Source organism: Frankliniella occidentalis, unplaced genomic scaffold, assembly GCF_000697945.3.
Source record: "Frankliniella occidentalis isolate FOCC.00 unplaced genomic scaffold, Focc_3.1 Scaffold135, whole genome shotgun sequence".
In the NCBI taxonomy this organism is placed as follows: Eukaryota; Metazoa; Arthropoda; class Insecta; order Thysanoptera; family Thripidae; genus Frankliniella; species Frankliniella occidentalis.
The window spans coordinates 270,951-288,820 of NW_026267262.1; the positions used below are offsets into that span (position 1 = coordinate 270,951).

The following is a 17,870-nucleotide window of genomic DNA, read 5'->3' on the forward strand; positions in this document are numbered from 1 at the left end:
CCCTCCTCCCCTTTCCCCATAATGCACTCCATTCAGGCGCTAGCCGGTGTCGCTTTTCTAAGAACAAAAGCCCGACGACGACGTGTTTTGGGTTGGGTGTCCCCCCTGCGCGTCCGCGCGGTGAAAACAGAGTTGTCGTGCATCGCTGTGACCCGCTCCGATGTCCCCCGTGCCCCGCCCTCCTCGGCTTTCCTGTCCTCCAAACCCACCGCGCACGCGCACCGCCCCTCGCGGTTAGAAGGCCTTTTCTATTTTGCTTCGCCCGCGCGCTCAACTCGTAGAGGATGTCTTTAAAACAAAAACAAAACAAGCAGGCCCGCCCTTCCGCCAAACGAAGTTGCCAGCTTCGCTTCGCTGCGCCGGCAACTCCGTTCGGCAGGGGCCGGGCCTGCTTGGCCTGCCGGCGGCGATGGTCGGGCCTGCGGCCCGACCATTTCTGTCACGCGATTTGCTGTAGAACATAACCAAATGATGTAACGGGCCTTCGGCCCGCAAAGCCCGTCGTCCTTGAAAATTGGCCCCGTAGACACAAGAAAGGGATGTAACGGTGAAACACCGCGACTACAACCCACCCTTCTGCTTAGAAAACGTTTTTTGGGGTGGGGGGAGGGAGTTTCTTACCTCTTTTGCGGTTTTGGGCCTTCTTTTACATTTAATTGTTCACTACAGCAATTTTTAAATTATTTTCGTCAAACAAGACCCTCTAGCGCCTAAACGGTTAGAGATAGAGCCAAACGGACAAAATTTTCGCCCAAAGGGCTCTACTTTAACAAGTTTCCCCTTGGGAGACCATCCAATATCTTCGGAGAGTAATAAATTTATTTTTGGGCCACTTTTGTGAGAGAAACTCCCTCTAGCGCCCAAACGGTAGAAGATAGAGCAAAACGGACGGAATTTTCGCCCAGAGGGCTCTACTTTTGCAAGTTACCCCTTAGGGGACCATCTAATATTTTCTAAAATTAATATGTTTATTTTTGGGCCACTTTCGTGATAGAAACTTCCTCTAGCGCCCAAACGGTGAGAGATAGAGCAAAACGGACAAAATTTTCGCCCATAGGGCTCTACTTTGACGAGTTACCCCTTAGGAGATCACAAAAAAAATATTTTTTTCTGACTTTTTTGACCTACCTTATTTTCTTTGACACCCCCTTTTAGCCCTTTAGGGGTGGTTGCCAGGATTTGCCGTAGGCGTTTCGTTCTCTAGGAGTGGACCTTAAGATACCCTGAAAATTTCAAGTCTCTAGCACATCTCCTTCTAGTGGAACAGACAGACAGACAGACACACAGACACACAGACACACAGACAGACAGACACGAGGTCGTTTGCATAAGCCCGCTGGATAGCTTTTTCAAAGCAGAAGGGCGGGCTAAAAACGCGCGCGTTACGGCAGCGGAAGACCTCCTCTCCTCTCCCTCCGCTGCACGACGACGGCGGCGGCTTGTTCTCCTGCCTGTCTCCCTACTTGTCGTCGACCACGTACTAGTACTCGCGCGCGCGTGCGACGGCGGTCGGGCCGGGCCGTAGGCCGCAGAGGAGGAGCAGGGCCTAGAGAGAATGGTTCACCGCCGAGCTGCGTGAGCGAGGGTGAGACTCCGCGTTGGAGCAGCAGACGGCCTGCTGCACGTGCACGGAGAGCGGCGGCTGTGGTGGTGCAGCGTTGTGCACGCACCTGCTGCTCCTGCAGCAGCGCACGACCTCCCCACCACGCCCCGCCACGCCACGCCACGCCACTGCCACTCCCTGACTGCCGAACAGCCATCCACCTATCCATCCGTCTGCTCGGCCGTCCTTCCCTGGCGCGCGGTGTGGTGTGGTGTGGTGTGGTGCAGCGGGGCGGGGTGGGGCGGAGCGGGGCGTGCCGCCGGCGGGCGGGGCCGCGCCGCCTGGCAGGCCCTCCAGTCGGCCGCCGGGGCCCCCAGCGAACACCGCGTCGCGCCCGCCATGCGCCTCCTGCTCCTCCCGCCGCGCCGTGAGCCGCCCTGAGCAGGTTGACGACGAGCTCGCCGCCGCGTCGCGTTGCACTCGGTGAAAGCTTTGTGCTCACACCAACGCCGCCGCCCGGTGACGGCACCAGTGACTGTTTGTGTGTGTTTGTTGTGCTTGTGTTGTGATCGAAGTAGTGACGGTGACGACCACTCGCGCCCGCCCGCGTGTGTGTGTTTGTGTGTGCGACAGTGGACCACGCGCCATGACGCTACCTCCCCGTGAAAGCACCGCTGCCACGGAAAGAAAGTCGCCCTCACTGCGGCAGTAGATAGCGGATTTGCGTACGAAGGAACGAGTTTAGAGCCCGGTGCAAGCGGCCATGGCCGACCCCCAGTGCACCCTGCTGGCCGTGCGCCCGCTGCAGCCCGCCCGGCCCGCCGCCGAGCCGCCCGGGCCGCCGCCGTCCGCGCCCTCGGCGCCGGCAGCGGCCGCGGCCGCCCCCGGGGGCGGTAGTGGCGGCGGTGGCGGGGGCGGGCTAAGCGGCATGTGGAGGTCGACGCTGTCGCTCTGGGGGCCGGCGGACGACCCCGGCGACGACCGGCGCGCCCGCACCCAGAAGCGCCTGTCGGAGCGACGTGCGCTCATGCGATGGGCGTCGTCGGCGTCCTCGGCACCGCGACCAGCCCGGAACAGGGCAACAACCGGAAATGTAAGTGAATTCGTGAAGTGGGATTCTGGGCGCCGTGATTCTTCTCTTCAAAATAATCGCAGAACATGCACATCAGGGAAAAATGTGTTTGGACAACTAATTTTTTTGGTTTTGGTTTTTGTTATCTTAACTGTCAAACTTATGTATACGTAATGGATCATATCCGAAACTGCTCTCAACTCCCTACCGCTAGATTGGTGCTCAGTCGCAGTTTTGCGGAACGGGGTTGTTAAAGAAATTTTGAGATTAATGCCTTTGAACAGGCACAAAAGGGTCCTAAGGGTGCTAAAAGCTAGTGCCGTTGGCAGTTTTAATGCCTTTGTAAATGCACTCATACCTCAACACTTTTCTTTGTAAGATTCTTAGTAAAGTAAGGTGGTTGTTGCACCCGGCTATGCTTCCTTCCTGGACGGGGCAAGTGAGTGGTGGGTGGGCGGGTGCCAGGAGGCGCTCTTGCCCCCGCCGCGCGTGTAGGTCGCCAGGCCCTCCCGCGCTGGCTCGCCTCCAAGTGCTCGCCCGTGCAGGGGTCGACCCGGTGGGAGAGAGAGAGAGAGACAGAGAGAGAGGACACGCGGCTTCGTCGGCTCGTTTTCCGGTAGAGGAGGTCCTAACATGGCACCTTGTCCTTAGGGAAACGAAAGGGAGAGGTGAGAAAACACCTCGAAAAAAAAAGAAGAAAACGTTTATAGAGAGGTGACGCGCTTGACGGAGTGGGTGGCGCGCGGGTCACTGCCGAGGATAGGCTCGTGTCACGTTCTTTGAGCTGCCCTTTGGAGGCTGCGTTTTGGAGGCCACAGCTTTTGCTGGAGTCTCCTCAATGAGTCGAGCAGCTACAACGCTTGCCCCGCCGAACGGCGGCGACTCGTTCGTTCCCCGATTCGCCCTCGTTGTGACCAAAGTGGGTTTCTGCCGGCTGTCGCTTCGGTATGCGAGGTAGGCGGGGCGGCCGGCCGGCCTGCCCGCGCGAGGAGGCCTCGGAACTCGTACACTGTCAAATAAAAATATATTGAAAAATAATAAACGTAAAAGAATAGTTGTCGAGTCAAATGTTGTGTGTCGCGTAGGTGTTTTTCGATTATCCTTGTTGTATCGTAACGCGTGGTCAAAGGCTGGGCGTCGTTTGATTGGCGCCTCGCCTTGATTTTATAAGATTGATACTATAGTATCGCAAATTATAAAAACGAGATAATTTTTTGGCGATGGTGTGGGATAAGAATGGCAACGCCGTTTGTTCAAGAGTGGGCGAAAGCAGCCTGCGCGCCGAAGTGGCAGAGCAGCTCGGCGGGGAGGAGGAGGAGAATGACTGGCGCGGGCCGGCGCTCTTCTCTTTGTGTCCCTAAATAAAGATAATTACGGCTCTAAGTAACAGCAGTGTAGCCGCCCGCGGCGCGCGCGCCAGGCCAGCGCCAGGGCCCCCGCAAGGTGCTCTGGTTGTCCGTATTTGTTCAGTCTGAGGTGGGCAAGGCCGGCAGGTGGTGCAGCTGGCGATGGACGGGTTGGGGAGGAGAGGGGGAGGGGAGGGCAGTTAGGCCCGTAAGGGTTTTGTGTTGTTTGTGGCTCGTTCCCCTCGCGGGGATCCTTGACCCCTGCAGCAAGTAGTGATCACTCAGTGTGTTCGTGTCTGTTTTCGGACCGCGGCGCTGGTCGATTCACTACTATACTGGTCACCTTGCAACTTGCAACTGGCGGAAAGCAGCCGCTCAGCACAAACCAGACCACAAACTCATACAACCCTGCTGGCGTGATTTGTGTCAATAGTTTTGCCACAACTCGCCACAACTTCCCAAAAGTATCTATTGAAATGTATCCATCAGGAGTATTTAGTCTTCTTTCTTTCTTTCTAGACTAGTTCCTGAGCGTATCAACAAAAAGTGTCGATGCGTGTCAATATGTGCAGAATTTGGTTGACTGCTTGAACTCATTCAGTACGGCTCTGTGCACAAATAAAAATAATGTTGAAGAGCAATTTGTGTCTGACGTAGATGTGTGCTTGGGCGCATCATAATCAGATACAAATTTTTCGATAAGGATACAATTTGGACCTGGCCTACGGTCAAGTATCTATTGCTGTTCCTAGGTTACGGTGATTTTAAATAAAGAGGTTTGTACAAATCCGGCAGATCGTGACCACATTTTGGTCACTCTGCACTGAATGCGTTCAATACCAGAAGGTGCAAGAGAGAAAGGTCCGCCCTCGGGGAGTGCGAGTACCGCAGCGGGTAATCTCGCCGTCAGGACTTCCCTGCTCTCGCGGTGATCTCGTTCCGCGCGATCGCAACCTTCTCGTGGAATGCGTGTCTGGGTCGCCGTGTATGTCGCCCGTCCGCAGGGGGGCCTTGACGACGCTGGTGGGGACTCTCTCTCTGCGACACCAGCAACACTCCTCCTCCGCCTGAGTGGAGCAGCAGGGCGGCGGATGAGCCACACCACCGCAAGTGCAGCTAATTACAGCTGCACCGAGCGGAGAAAGGCTCCCGCAGGAGCGCGCGGCGTGTCCCATCGCGCCCCGCAGAGCTGTCGATCAACCGATCGCAGACCCCCGCCGCCGCCACCCGCCCATCAGCTGCCGATAGGCACATTGAAATCATGGGAAAACGGAACAAATTTTCAGCGTGCGCGCGAAACGCGAAAAATGTTTCAAGCCCATTTACACGTCGGTTTGTTTTGAATCAAATCTGTGACATTTGTTCATCATTGCTATTGGGAAAGAAATTTGTAACCTCTTATTGCCCCGACTAGTTACGGTGCTGGATAGTGGAAACGCGTTTCGGGGACGAGAATGATCCATGTCCCATGTCATTTGTCGTGTCTTTTCAATTTTCGTTTTGGAATCGGAGTCTCATACATCTTGTAGATACGTGTGCGTGCTATTATCAATTAACCATAAATGGTTTTATCCCAATCCTCACTTGCAAGTCCATGGACACACCTTGCTTCACAGTCGTTTAAGTGCCACGTTCTTCAGTTTGTACTGGTGCGGGTGTGCGTGCACTTCAGTTTTTTGTTTTTTCTTTGAATGAACACACTTTCCCTCTTTCATGACACATTTTCACATTGTTGTAAAGTGTGTAAAAGGGTTCTGAGGTTTCTGCTGTCGCGTTGTATCTTTCACAGTGCTCCGCCCCGCAGGCCACCTCGTGGATGATCCATGTAGGTCCCGCGGCCCGCCCCCCCACGGCGCCGCCGCCGCTGCGGTTTGCCCGATCATTGGCGACGCCCCTCTCGGTCTCCCCCCCCCCCTTTCAATCTCTCTCTGGGGTCCTTCCCTTGCATCCGCTTCCGTCTCTATGCTGCGGCTCCTTGTGACTCGCACTCGCGGCCTCCGTGCCTCCTTTTTAGGCTCTTCCACAGCAGAGCGCAAAGAGTTCCAGTTCCAGCGGATAAAAAAAAATATTGGTGCACTTTCATTACTTTCTCGGGGGAAAAGAAAGATTAGTTGTCAGAGCGAAATACATTGGCTGATTTGGTGATCTTCAAGAAATTCGCAGTGGCACCTAAGAATTATCATTCAGAGACAAGAGTTAGTTGCCAAAACGAAACCGTATTTTCGGTTCATACCTCGGTTCAGGAGTACGACTAATACATTCAAGTAAAGTGCTGTTATGGGACTGTCATGACAGATGTGTCGGTTCGTCTTATGGGACCATCCAGAAAGTAACGTCCGTCATTCACGGTTAGGAACTTGCCACGTTCAGCCAGCCTCTACAACTTCAATTGCCATATCTCGCATAGCGCCTGATGGGTAGGCAACATCATGCCTTGCAGTGCATGCGTGTACTGCGGGGTGGCCTACCCTGCGTCTCGCAGGCGTTTGCAGTCATTTGCCGAATAAATGAGTAAAAAATAAATAAAAACTGTGCCTTCTGGACGATCCTCATCGTCTCTGATCACGTGGCTCCTCTCCCAAGGTTTACTTTTCCGTACTTTCCATGCCGCTCGCGCCTCACAAGTGCGCGGCGCGCATGCGCCGGCCGTTTAGCGCGCGGCTTGTACAAACTGGATCCCGCCCTCCCCGCCCGCGCCGCCGCTCCTCCGATTCCCACGATGCGATGGGCATTCCCTGAGCAGGGAATGCCCATCGCTCCTCCGATTCCCACGATGCGATGGGCATTCCCTGCTCCTCGTTTGCTAGTCGGTCTATGGGGCACTCCGCCGACGCCACACCTCGCCCCGCCCCACCGCGCCCCGCTCACACGACAGCCACAGGTTTCCCCACTGTTGTGCCGCGCGCGCCGCACCTCTCTTCTTACCTGTCGGTCTGCTTTTACTCATGCAAAACGCATAGAGGCGCTTGCCCGCGTATACTTTTTATTTATTTAACTTCTTCTTTTTTTTTTCAAGTGCGAAACGCTCGTTATTATTGTTGGCACCGAGGCAGCATGGAGAAAGGAGAGACGCTCTGCTGTATTTTCCACGGCTGTCAAAACCAGGACCCATCATAGCACATAGGAAAAATAGTTGTTTCTTTTTAAAGTAAACTTACAGATAATTAGTCAATAAATATCATGTGCTAACTCTCACAATCACACGTTTTGGGTGTTTTATGTTTCTTAAATATATTTGTGAAAAGTTGTCACAAATTTATGACACTCCTTTGCAAGGAACTACTCATCTCATACAGAGCTTTTTTGTTCGTTTGACTTATGTGACCTTTCCCTTCTCTCCCCATGAGTGCGTTTGTAACCCAGATGTGGTTGATTTTAAACTGGCATTATAGGTCATACACCAAATTCTGTGGAAAGCGAACCACAATAATTTACCATAATGTTTTCCTGACTTAAATTAATTGTCTGCCTGCGAAAACAAAATTGCGCACACTTACACTGTGTATGTATGTATTGTTTCTGCAGCAGGCAGGCGGTCCCCCGGTTGCGCGCTCGCGGTTGTAAATCTCGCGCCGATGTGCGCAGGCGACCCCCCCGAGGCCGGCCGTATGCAGCCTTATACTGACAGGACAGGGGGTACGGGAGGGGCGACCGGTTCTATATCCCCAGCGGCTCTTGAGCACCGCACCACGCGCGATCATTCAATTTGATACATTTGTCAAAGTGATTGCGTACCACATTTGCGCACGCATTGCTTGTGTGTGTGTGTGTTCGGCCCAACTATTAGCGGAAGAGGGTTGTGTCCGCTTATGGTCGCACATCGGCGAGGAGTTTATCATCCATCTCAGCGGATGGCTCTATACTGCTAGCCGGGCGGCAAAGAGCAAAGTGGTATCATCCCTTCCCCCTCCCCCTCCCTTTATTCTCTCGCACACCATCTTTGCCCCTCTCTCTTTCTCTCTCTCTCCCTCTCACTCACACACTCTAAAACGTGTTACGTCACGCGCGTTTGAACGGCCCGCGGGCGATGTGCCTGGCCCGGGCGTCAACCGGAAGGCAAGCAGCTCAGTGTTGGAGGCCGGGCCGGCGGGCACAGGCAGGCACAACCACAACAGCACAAGCAGTGCACAAGCAAGGCGGTTGCGTGTCCAGGTGGTGGTGGCGCTGCTGTACCGGCGGGCCCCGGGGCCCTGCAGCAGCAGCAACAGCAGCCCTCGGGGGGGACACTGCAAATAGTGTCACCCCCCCTCCTCCGTTCCTATGTAGCTTTTGAGCTGCTGCTGCACCTAATGTCCAGTTAACAACTGCGAATAGAGCGCGTAGCGAGCCCATTTCCAGTTGGGACGACAGGAAGCGGCAGCGGCCACCCCTTTCAGCTACGCCACGCCACGCGATAGAGTAAGAGCCGCGCGTCCCGCAGTGGCGGCGGCGGCGCTGGTGGTGTGTCTAATTGAATGGTGCACCTCAACGCACCGCGCCAAAGACGCCACGCCACGCAACGCCACGCCACGGCGCGCTTACGCCGCCCTCGGAAGTGAAGGATTCCCCTCAGCGGGAATTGCGAGGAAACATGGGGAAGGGGGGGGGGGGATTCGACATCGTCGTGGTGGTGGTGGTTATATCGAGCCTCATGAGTGCGCAGTCTCATATCCAGCTGATCGCCGGTTAGGGTGGTCCGGTGGTGTGTGTATCGCCAGACCAGTCATCATTTCAGAGAAGCGGCCTGCTGGCTTGAGTATTCAGGCGCGCGAGTCGTCTCGCGGAAACTCGAAACGGATGTGCAAAAGAAACAGGACAAGCCAATAATGCCTCACTGCACAATTTGCCATAGAGACTGACGTGTGTCGTGCGAAGGAGAAAAAAAAATGGAATCCTAGAGATGAGATATGAGTGGAAACCCCTCCTCCCCCCCCCCCTCTCTCTCTCTCTCTCTCTCTCGCGCGCGCGCGCGTGCGCGTGCTGTCTGCGGAGTCGCAGTCGCGAATGTGATCGGCTGTGCCGTTTTAATTACTCGCGGATACGTCTGGCGGAAACGGCCGGCTAGCTAGCCGATCGAGGAAAGGGGGAGGGGGGAGCGGACGCGGGGAGGGAGTCTCGCCTGCCTCGCGAAACCCTTTTTTCGCGCTCTAGACGCTTCGCTCAGCCTGTTACCCAACACCTGCCGCCGGCCCCGGCCGCAGGAATACGGACCAGATACGGTGACTGAATACCGGCCCCCCCGCACCGCGCCCGCTCCCCCCGCTGGCCCTGCGCGCGCCCCCCACCACCATTTCTCGTTCCTCCGCCTCCACACCGTCCACCTCGCCGTGCTTACCGTTCTTACTGAGTCTCTTCCTCCCTTCGTCCTGCGCTGCATCCCTTCCCACTCGTCCACTCGTCTACAGCCTGCACTACGCGCTGCTCCTTCTCGGCGTCAACTGTCACTCAGCTGATTCGCAAAACGAAACGCAATGAATTACGCGGCAGAATTGACGCGGATTAAATTTTCAAGAAAATTGTTATCTCAAATTATAATTGCAGTTGTTAATTTACGATAGCACATTTTTTTACTCGACAATGCATTTTAAGTCAATACGTACTGCATGTATTGTTACGATTACAAACTGTTGTAATTTTACAACTTACGTCAAGGAAAATTTTCCTGTGAACCTTACTTTTTTTCACAGTGTATCCTCGAGGAAAGGCAAAACCCTGGTTTCGATTTTGCCCCCGAGGCGATGCCCAGTCTCTTGCATTTGGTGTGCAACTTTCTACATTTGTTTTATCAGTGAACCTCCCACTCTTGCCCACTGCCCTTTCGCGACTAAGACGATGCACGTTCGGCACCGGTTTGGTTTTAATAAGTGCACTATTGACGTCCACCCGTGGCGCTTAACCAACCTTGCACCTCTGGCACAACGAGTGCTTCGAAGAGCCCTTGCTGTGGCCCCACAAATCTGCTTCTATTCCCCCTTTTAACTGTTTTAAAAATGCTCCCTGTGAGTTGAAATGACCCGCCTGAAAGGTGGGCAATCGACAGAACAGTGCTAAGCACGTGCCAGTCTTGTCTTGTAAGAACGGATGGGCGCGCGCTTCCTCCCTTACGGATAGGCCATGCTGGTAGAGCTTGCTTGGCGCGGGGACGAAGGATGGGGATGGAACGGAGAGGAGGAGGAAGTGAGAGAAAAAGAACGCGCCGATCGCAGTGGCGACTCCAGCGGAGGTGGTGGGGGGCGCGCGCAGGGCTAGCGGGGGGAGCGGGCGCGGTGCGGGGGGGGCGGTATTCAGTCACCGTATCTGGTCCGTATTCCTGCGCCCCGGCCCCGGCCCGGCCCGCTCGGCCGGCGCTGTCCAGTGTTTGATCGAGAGGGCCGAATGGGAGCAGCTCGCTGCCCGGGGCGATACAGAGTAGCCCCCACGGCGGTGTGAGCCGGCCTGACCCGGGCTGGGCCGGCCGAGATTTGGACCAGAGATGTGATGTGTAGGCCAGGGCACTCGATATGGGCCGGCCGGCCCCGCCCCGCCCGCCGGCCGGAAGCAAGCACCCTCCTGACTGACTAGTAATAGAGTTGTTGTAGTGCAGGTTGGAGCTAAAAGGTATCGGTTACCGGACGTGCCCGGCCTCGATACGCTCTGTATGAGTGAATGAAAGAAAGAATGCGTGAATGAATGAATGAATGAAATGAATGGCGTCGTGAAAGAATGCAACGGATATGCTGCGTTATCGGAAAAGGCCACACGGCTCGAGCGTGCCTCAGGTGCAAACAGAGATATTTCAAGCTGCGATTGTTTCTGCAAGGGTGTTGGATAAGGAGAGACCCTTGTGGTGTAGTGGGCAATCGGCCGGGTTCAAGCGGGCCATTTTTTTCATGTTGCTCATGTGCGTCTTTTTTTCTTGTTTACAGCGCCACCTGGACAAGGGTAGCGACCTACTGGAGGCGGCCGGGGGCAGCCTGAGCGAGGAGCCAAGCACGCTCTCTGACCTGGCCCGCTCGCTGCGACACACCCTGCGCGGCTTCAGGTATAGTTGAGAAAAATGTTTTTTTTAAACCTCTTCATTTTTTCTTCAAAATTTTTATTTGTTTCCAATTTTTCTGGAAATATTTCAAATTTTTCAATTTTTTTCTTGACAGGTTGCGAATTTTTTTTCGGAAAATTTTCCGACTTTCGTTTTGTCTATAGTCACTTATTTTTCCTTCCGTTATTTTTTTCAGTGACCGCCTGGAGGGCACGCGGGAGCGGCTGGAGGACACGTCGAGGTGCTTCCACCTGCTGGACCGCGCGCTCGGCTGGGCGCTGGCCACGGGCAAGGGGCTCTCCAGGGCCGGCGGCACGCCGTCCGACTGGAAGCAGCTCCAGCACCACCTCATGGCGCACCCGCCCCCGGACCAGGGGCAGCTCGCCGAGATGCTGCAGCTCGCGCGCAAGCTGCGCAACGAGCGCCTGCTGGAGCAGTGCAAGGTGGGCGGCAGCCTGACGACCGAGGGGTACTTCACTAAAAACATCAGGAATTAAGAAAAAATTCTAAAATTTTAGAAAAATCAGGAAAAGTCAGAACAATCGAAGATTTTTTTTTAATCTAGAAAATAAAAACAAAAATCGGTGCGACTAGATAGTGAAGTCCCCTCGGATGTGGTTGTCTGGGTGGGCCCGTGTCTCACACGCGTCTCCGTTGCAGATCGCCCACTCTCGCTGCCAAGAGACCCTGGAGCAGATCCGCGCCCTGCAGGCCCGCGTGCAGCTGGCGGACGGCGAGCAGGACGTCCTGCCGGGCGGCCCTACCAACCCCCCGGCCGCCGCGCCGGCGTCCTTCCCGGTCGGCCGGCGGCGGTCCGTCGGCTCGACGCCGCCGGGCGCGCCGCCCGTGGCCGGGCTGCCCCTCGGCGCCTGGGACTCGGCCGGGACGGCGTCGTCGTCGTCGTCCTTGCCGGGGTCCCCCGCCAGCAGCGTGGCCGGCGGAGTACAAGACGGCCTCGCCAAGATACGCGAGGAGGAGAACGGCCTCGACGAGGCGCACGCTAGTCATGGAGCCGACGGCAGCCCCGGCAGCCCCAGCAGCGACTCAGGTGAGGCGGCCCCCGTCGTGGCTTAAACGGTTGGCGCCTAGATCTACCGTCGGTTTCTAACTCGCGCGTCGTCCGTTCCAGGCTTCGGCGGCTGCTGCTCCGGTGGGGACAGCAGCCCCTCCTCGGGCCCCTGCTCCAGCCCGAGCCCCTGCTCGAGCGGCTGCTGTTCGTGCAGCCAGGGCAGGGGCCTAGGCATCAGCCTGGGTGGTGACAGGGTGGGCTCGGCGCACCACCACCACCTCCACCACCACCACCACCCCCTGCATCACCTCAACCACCACCAGGACGACGGTGATGGCGACGGCCCGGAACGCCACGTTCTCCGGAGGTCGTGCTCCTGGCAGTACGCCGCCGAGCCCTTCGACGACGACTGCGGCACATCGGTGGCCTCGGACTCCTCAAACGTGGACGAGCACAAGCTCGGGTACTCGTCCGAGCCGAGCGAGGCCTGTCCTCAGAGGTGCGTGCACGCACGTCGTGACGTGGTGTAGAGTCCTAACCTATCCTAACCAAACCAAGTATAGGACTCAAGCGTGGTGGAAGCAATGGTTGTATGGTGCACCTGTAGACTGTAGACTGACATGGGTTCTTCTTCCAGTGCGGAGGAGCAAGACGAGGGCGATGATCCTGGTGAGAACGGAGTGGATCGTGATGATGATAAGTCCTCCAGCTCCAAACTTTCCACCCCCGTGCCAGTAAACAGCCATCTGCATACTCACGCGTCCAATCTGTCTCTGAATTCCACGTCAGAATCGGGCAACCCCGCCCTAGAATTCCAGAGGAAAAAACAGAAGTTAGTTTTGCTATATTTCCTTTTAAATGTTTTGGGCCGAACTGTTTTATGTGTTGACTTAAACAAAAAATATCTTTTACAGAACTCTACTTCTGATTATGCGAGAAATGATCCAAACAGAGAGAGACTATGTTAGGTCTCTAGAGTATGTCATTGAGGTAATTTGTGCAAATAATGGTGTGAACATTTGTTTCATTCCTTTGTTATTTTATTGAATTGATTTTATTTACTTGAACTCGGTTTCACAGAACTACATCCCAGAGTTGGTGAGGGAAGACATACCTCAGGCATTAAGAGGTCAGAGAAATGTGATTTTTGGAAACATTGAGAAGATCTTCGAATTTCATTCTCAATTATTTTTGAGAGAATTAGAGCGGTGTGAAAAAAGTCCTCTTAGTGTTGGGCAAAGTTTCTTAAGACATGTATGTCATAATTTTAATATCCTTAAAATCTGTTTTTTTTTGTTTTTTTTTAAATCTTCCTATTTTTAATATTATTTGACTATAATTTATCTTTTTAGGAAAGCAAGTTTTATTTGTATGCACTTTACAACAAAAATAAACCAAAGTCAGATGCTCTTATGTCGGAGTATGGTTCAATCTTTTTCAAAGTAAGTATATATAATAATATTATAAGATATGTTTCACGGAACCCATTGCATTTGCAGAATAGGCCATCCCACGATGTGGCAGTAGTGTATCATACCAGGTTGCCCATTTACTTTCTTCATTGCCCTCTTTTTTTCATCAAGATCTGTAGTTTTCTTCTTGTTAGAGGCTTCTATCTCGCAAATATTAAATATTCAATGTGAGTGTGCTGAACCTATTGTATACTGTTGTCCTCAATCAGTCCAAACAGGTGGAACTCGGAGACAAAATGGACCTTGCCAGCTATTTGCTGAAGCCAGTTCAGCGAATGGGCAAATATGCCCTCCTACTTCAGCAACTGCTCAAATCAGCTGGTGCACAAGAGCCTCTTGCACAGCAGCAGCAACTTGGAACTATCCAACAGACTAAAGGCCAACAGCAACAACAGGGCCAGTTGTCAGAGCTAGCAGAGGCCGATCAGATGGTTCGCTTTCAGCTTCGGCATGGTAATGACCTTCTAGCCATGGATTCATTGCGTGATTGCGATGTAAGTTAAGATTGGTTTTTTTTTGTACTTTCCAGTTTGCCTTTTTAACAAATATTACTGATTGTTGCTTTATTTAATTTATTGTTTTATTTTTTAGGTCAATGTCAAAGAGCAAGGCCGACTTTTGCGCCAGAATGAGTTTTTAGTGTGGCAAGGCAAAGGAAAGAAGTGTCTTAGGCATGTTTTCTTATTTGAAGAATTAATTTTGTTTAGCAAAGCACGGCGCTTTCCTGATCGCAAGGTATGTAGAGAACATTTCTTGTTGTTGAGAACTGTCTCAAAAGTTATTGAGACTGTTAAAAGAACTCTTCTCTAATGTATCTTTTCTGATTGTTTGTATTCTATTTTAGAATTTAGACCTTTATATATACAAGCACAGCATAAAGATGACTGACATTGGATTAACTGCTCGACTTGGTGATAACTCTACACGCTTTGAAATTTGGTTCCGGAAGAGAAAGCCACATGATATTTTTACCCTGCAAGCTGCGTCCCAGGATGTAAAACAGGCGTGGACTGAAGATATTTCTCAGCTACTTTGGAAACAAGCTCTTAAAAATAGAGGTAACACACATTCTTAACATGTTTTTAAAATGATTATGGGCATACATGCAAATATACTGCACGCTGATGAACTTGAATGAATACATTGAATAGAAATAATTTATCTTCAATACTCACTGATTTGAATTAATATCTACAGAGGTACGGCTAGCAGAAATGTCATCAATGGGAATAGGAAATAAACCATGCCTCGACATCCGTCCTTCAGCAGATCAGATAAGTGACCGATCTGTCAGCATTGCTCAGCTGAGCAAAGGTAATGTACCAAGTATTGATGGGCTGGGCATGTCCAGATACAAAACAAATACACGTTCTATGTTGACTTAATGAGTTATAAAAATACTCAACTATTTGTAATTCGACCGTCTATTTCATTGTGTGTACAACAGGACCTCGACTACGAGGTTCACCTTCAGTCCCCCACACTGAGGGAGAGCGTACCTGTGCAAGACGCCCGCACTCCGTCATTTCTGTGGGCAGTAGCAGTGGAGCCTCCACCTCAACTTCCTCCTCCTCATCAAATGCTTCCTCTTCTTCCAATTCGTCCCGATCTCGCCCTGGAGACACTTCACTTTGCTCTGCAGGTACTTCATTACTTTTGTGCTGTGATACTTATAAAAATTACAGTTTGCCTGTTAACTTATGTCTTCTTTTCCCCTCCCTTTGCAGAGAGTGGTATTATATCAGACATGTCAGAGGGAAGTGGAAGTCGCTGGGGATCTGGTGAAGGTAGGACAGATGATGATTCTGACAAAACCATGTTAAAACGAAGTGACCTATCATTGTCATCTCACATTCATAATTCTGAGACTGAGGATATTTGTATTAAGCTTTGAAACTGCCGTGAAATCCTAAGTAGAAGTAACTTTACCATTGGTTTTATGACCCAATATTTGTAGGCATAGATGTCTCCTTTTAAGATGTGTTATACATTTTCAATCTATTGACCATACCATAGGATAGGAGATGTAATACCTGCATCGCTAGGATGAAAATGACCAATACATAGTTTTCTTTGTTTTGTGCAGTAAAGTCAAAAACCAGGGGGAAAAAAAGTTCAGAGGTAGCAGTACCTCTCAAGTGGCAGTCCAACCAAAGATACTTATTATCATAAACATACTACAGAAAGAACCATTCCACGGTGCATATTGCAATTTAAAATACCCTTATTGAACTGAAATTATTAGCCTTGGTCATTGGTCCTCCAGTCCATTGAAGTACCTACACACATTACTTCCCTCCCAACTGTGGAAATTCCCATTTATTTGAAAAACAGCTGGCACTAAACGTAATGTGTGTGATTATTATAGGTTTAATCTCAAATTTCCACCAAGTAAAACTTTGACTGAAAATTTTACAAAATAGTAGAAAGAGACTACAAATTGACATAAACATGCCACTTAAATTTCGTTGTATAAAACGTAAACTTTCCCACATTATTAAATTATTTGTTGCATTTATATTATGTTACCTGATTAAGTATGTGCTACCCATGTAAAGCATGTGAGTCATATGAATATGTCAATTGATGTGACACAATGCCATACTGATGTTACATGAGGAAGATATTTAAATTATCTTATTATTAAAATAAATTTAAGAATGTGAGTGTAAAGATAAGCAAATACTCAATGGTCTTGCCAAGTCACAATTTGTAATTTGGTTGTCAGGATGATTTCCTGTTCATGCATATTTGAATGGAGTTTAAATACTATTGTCATTTTGACAGTATCTGGCCCATGAGAAGCTCTGTTCTCTTAGTTTATTTTCTTGCGGTTGAAAACATTCATAAAAAATTTGCATTATATTTCTACAAAGATGAGTTGACATATGCTGATTACTCTCATTCATTATATACATTTATTGGATTATCTAAAATGTAAATAAGTGGATTGCTTCATAAGTATATGTATATAAAAAGTATAAATATTTACTTTATTTAGCTTGAGTAAGAATCTTTTAGAACATTATCACCCAATTTTCAGATGGTCTCAGTGTTTCTTTAACTGTAATCACAATTGTGAAAATTTCTTATTTATGCATTTTTTGGTTCCTCCTGATGTTTCTAGAACATGGTTAGTTCATCATTATTTCTGAACACTCCATGTTTTCTATTTTAAAAAATGGTACTTTACTAGGCATACTATGAATGTAAAATTAGTAATATGCTATAGGTGATAAGACTACATATTTTCCACCACCAAGAAAAGGACCAATATCTTCCCTATGAATTTTTTAATAGAAATACTAAGGGTCTGTAGCTAAGACTAATCAATTGTAACTGTAAACAACCGCAAACTAAACAACCTCATACAAAATAAACCAATTGCATAAAACACCTCTTTCAGTGTCTCAAACTTTTGTCTGAGCGAGTGCTTTAGAAAAAGATCACAATAGCCAAGCAAAAAGAACATCAGATAAAGTAAGAATATGAAATGTCTCGTCTCTTCAAAGACTTTACAATGAGAAACAGGGATACCAGTGGATCTTGAAAATTACAAACTTTTCTAATACTGCAGTGGTTGCCAAGGGAGCAGTGATTAGTTTACACAGCTGCCTTCTACTGAAACCCACCTACATAAGGATGCATCTTCTACTCTTATTAGGCTGTGGCTCTTGTTGGAGGGTTGCAGCTAAGATTGCCTCATGAAAGACATTCTTCAACCCTTCCTGCGACATGAAAGTGTTCTTCATTAGCTTAGCTAAGTTAAAAAACCAAATGCGATAATTCTGCAAAGTTCAATAAATAGTGTGGTTGGTAGATGATAAAATCGCTCACCTGTGTAAGTGCTGAACACTCAACATACTTCACTGCCTTCAACTCCTTAGCAAGTTTTTCACCTTGTTCAAATGAAATAGGCTTTAGTTTCTTTTCATCCAGATTTTTTGTTGTTGCAGTGTCCTGTCTTAAATCTATTTTTGTGCCAACCAACAAAAATGGTGTTTTTGGACAAAGCTTAGTTATTTCAGGAACCCACTGCAATCAGATAGCTAGAACAGAATTAGAAAGAGCATCAAATTACAAGTAAGCATACAATCCAAGCATACATTTACCTTTGCTGTAATATTTAAAAATGAAGAAGGTGAAACAACTGAAAAACAAACAAGGAAGACATCTGTTTCAGAATATGTAAGAGGCCTTAACCTTTCATAATCTTCTTGACCTGAAAACGCAAATACTTCCACATTAAATATTCAAGATGAAAATTGATCGTCTCATTTTACTTTCAAGGACTTCTAACCTGCCGTTACAAAAAGACCTAGTGAGTAGAGTTCTCCCCCAACCATAAGTGTCATAGGAAAGGAATCAAAAACCTAAAACGGCAACATAAACAGAGGAGTCAATTATCAACAAGTTTGATCCTTGCCTATT

General features: G+C 50.2%; 2 protein-coding genes across 5 annotated transcripts in view; one reads left to right on the forward strand and one right to left on the reverse strand.

Moving 5' to 3' along the window:
- The window catches only part of LOC113205847 (puratrophin-1-like), a 49,353-nt gene extending 32,514 nt beyond the window's left edge, over positions 1–16,839 (forward strand). For 2 of the 3 annotated variants that reach the window (XM_052270705.1, XM_052270706.1), the window contains 14 exons: positions 10,846–10,961; positions 11,155–11,401; positions 11,619–12,006; positions 12,088–12,466; positions 12,605–12,799; positions 12,882–12,957; positions 13,048–13,221; positions 13,320–13,409; positions 13,649–13,933; positions 14,031–14,174; positions 14,284–14,497; positions 14,637–14,753; positions 14,887–15,081; positions 15,167–16,839. In XM_052270705.1, coding sequence (XP_052126665.1) covers positions 10,846–10,961; positions 11,155–11,401; positions 11,619–12,006; positions 12,088–12,466; positions 12,605–12,799; positions 12,882–12,957; positions 13,048–13,221; positions 13,320–13,409; positions 13,649–13,933; positions 14,031–14,174; positions 14,284–14,497; positions 14,637–14,753; positions 14,887–15,081; positions 15,167–15,333 — 2,787 coding nt within the window. In that variant the 3' untranslated portion in view covers positions 15,334–16,839. Of the gene's footprint in view, positions 1–1,911; positions 2,637–10,845; positions 10,962–11,154; positions 11,402–11,618; positions 12,007–12,087; positions 12,467–12,604; positions 12,800–12,881; positions 12,958–13,047; positions 13,222–13,319; positions 13,410–13,648; positions 13,934–14,030; positions 14,175–14,283; positions 14,498–14,636; positions 14,754–14,886; positions 15,082–15,166 lie in introns of those variants that run through there. The other variant, XM_052270707.1, reaches the window with a different exon arrangement.
- On the reverse strand, positions 16,404–17,870 carry LOC113205835 (cdc42 homolog). Of its 2 annotated transcripts, none has more exons than XM_052270708.1 (4): positions 17,740–17,870; positions 17,552–17,661; positions 17,277–17,474; positions 16,404–17,167 (listed from the first exon to the last, which is right to left on the reverse strand). In XM_052270708.1, the coding sequence occupies exons 1-4, from the start codon at positions 17,792–17,794 to the stop codon at positions 17,072–17,074; spliced, it is 459 nt and encodes a 152-aa protein (XP_052126668.1). In that variant the 5' UTR covers positions 17,795–17,870; the 3' UTR covers positions 16,404–17,071. The 2 variants fall into 2 exon arrangements, with proteins under 2 accessions (XP_052126668.1, XP_052126669.1); XM_052270709.1 differs by having other exon boundaries at positions 16,404–17,199.

What these genes read in the sequence shown, in the direction of transcription:
- LOC113205835 (XM_052270708.1), bottom strand. Translation starts at nt 17,794, where the DNA reads ATGACACTTATGGTTGGGGGAGAACTCTACTCACTAGGTCTTTTTGTA. An exon ending in AGGTCTTTTTGTAACGGCAG is followed by an intron (nt 17,662 to 17,739) that starts GTTAGAAGTCCT and finishes TTGCGTTTTCAG; the next exon opens with GTCAAGAAGATTATGAAAGG. An exon ending in TTTTAAATATTACAGCAAAG is followed by an intron (nt 17,475 to 17,551) that starts GTAAATGTATGC and finishes ATCTGATTGCAG; the next exon opens with TGGGTTCCTGAAATAACTAA.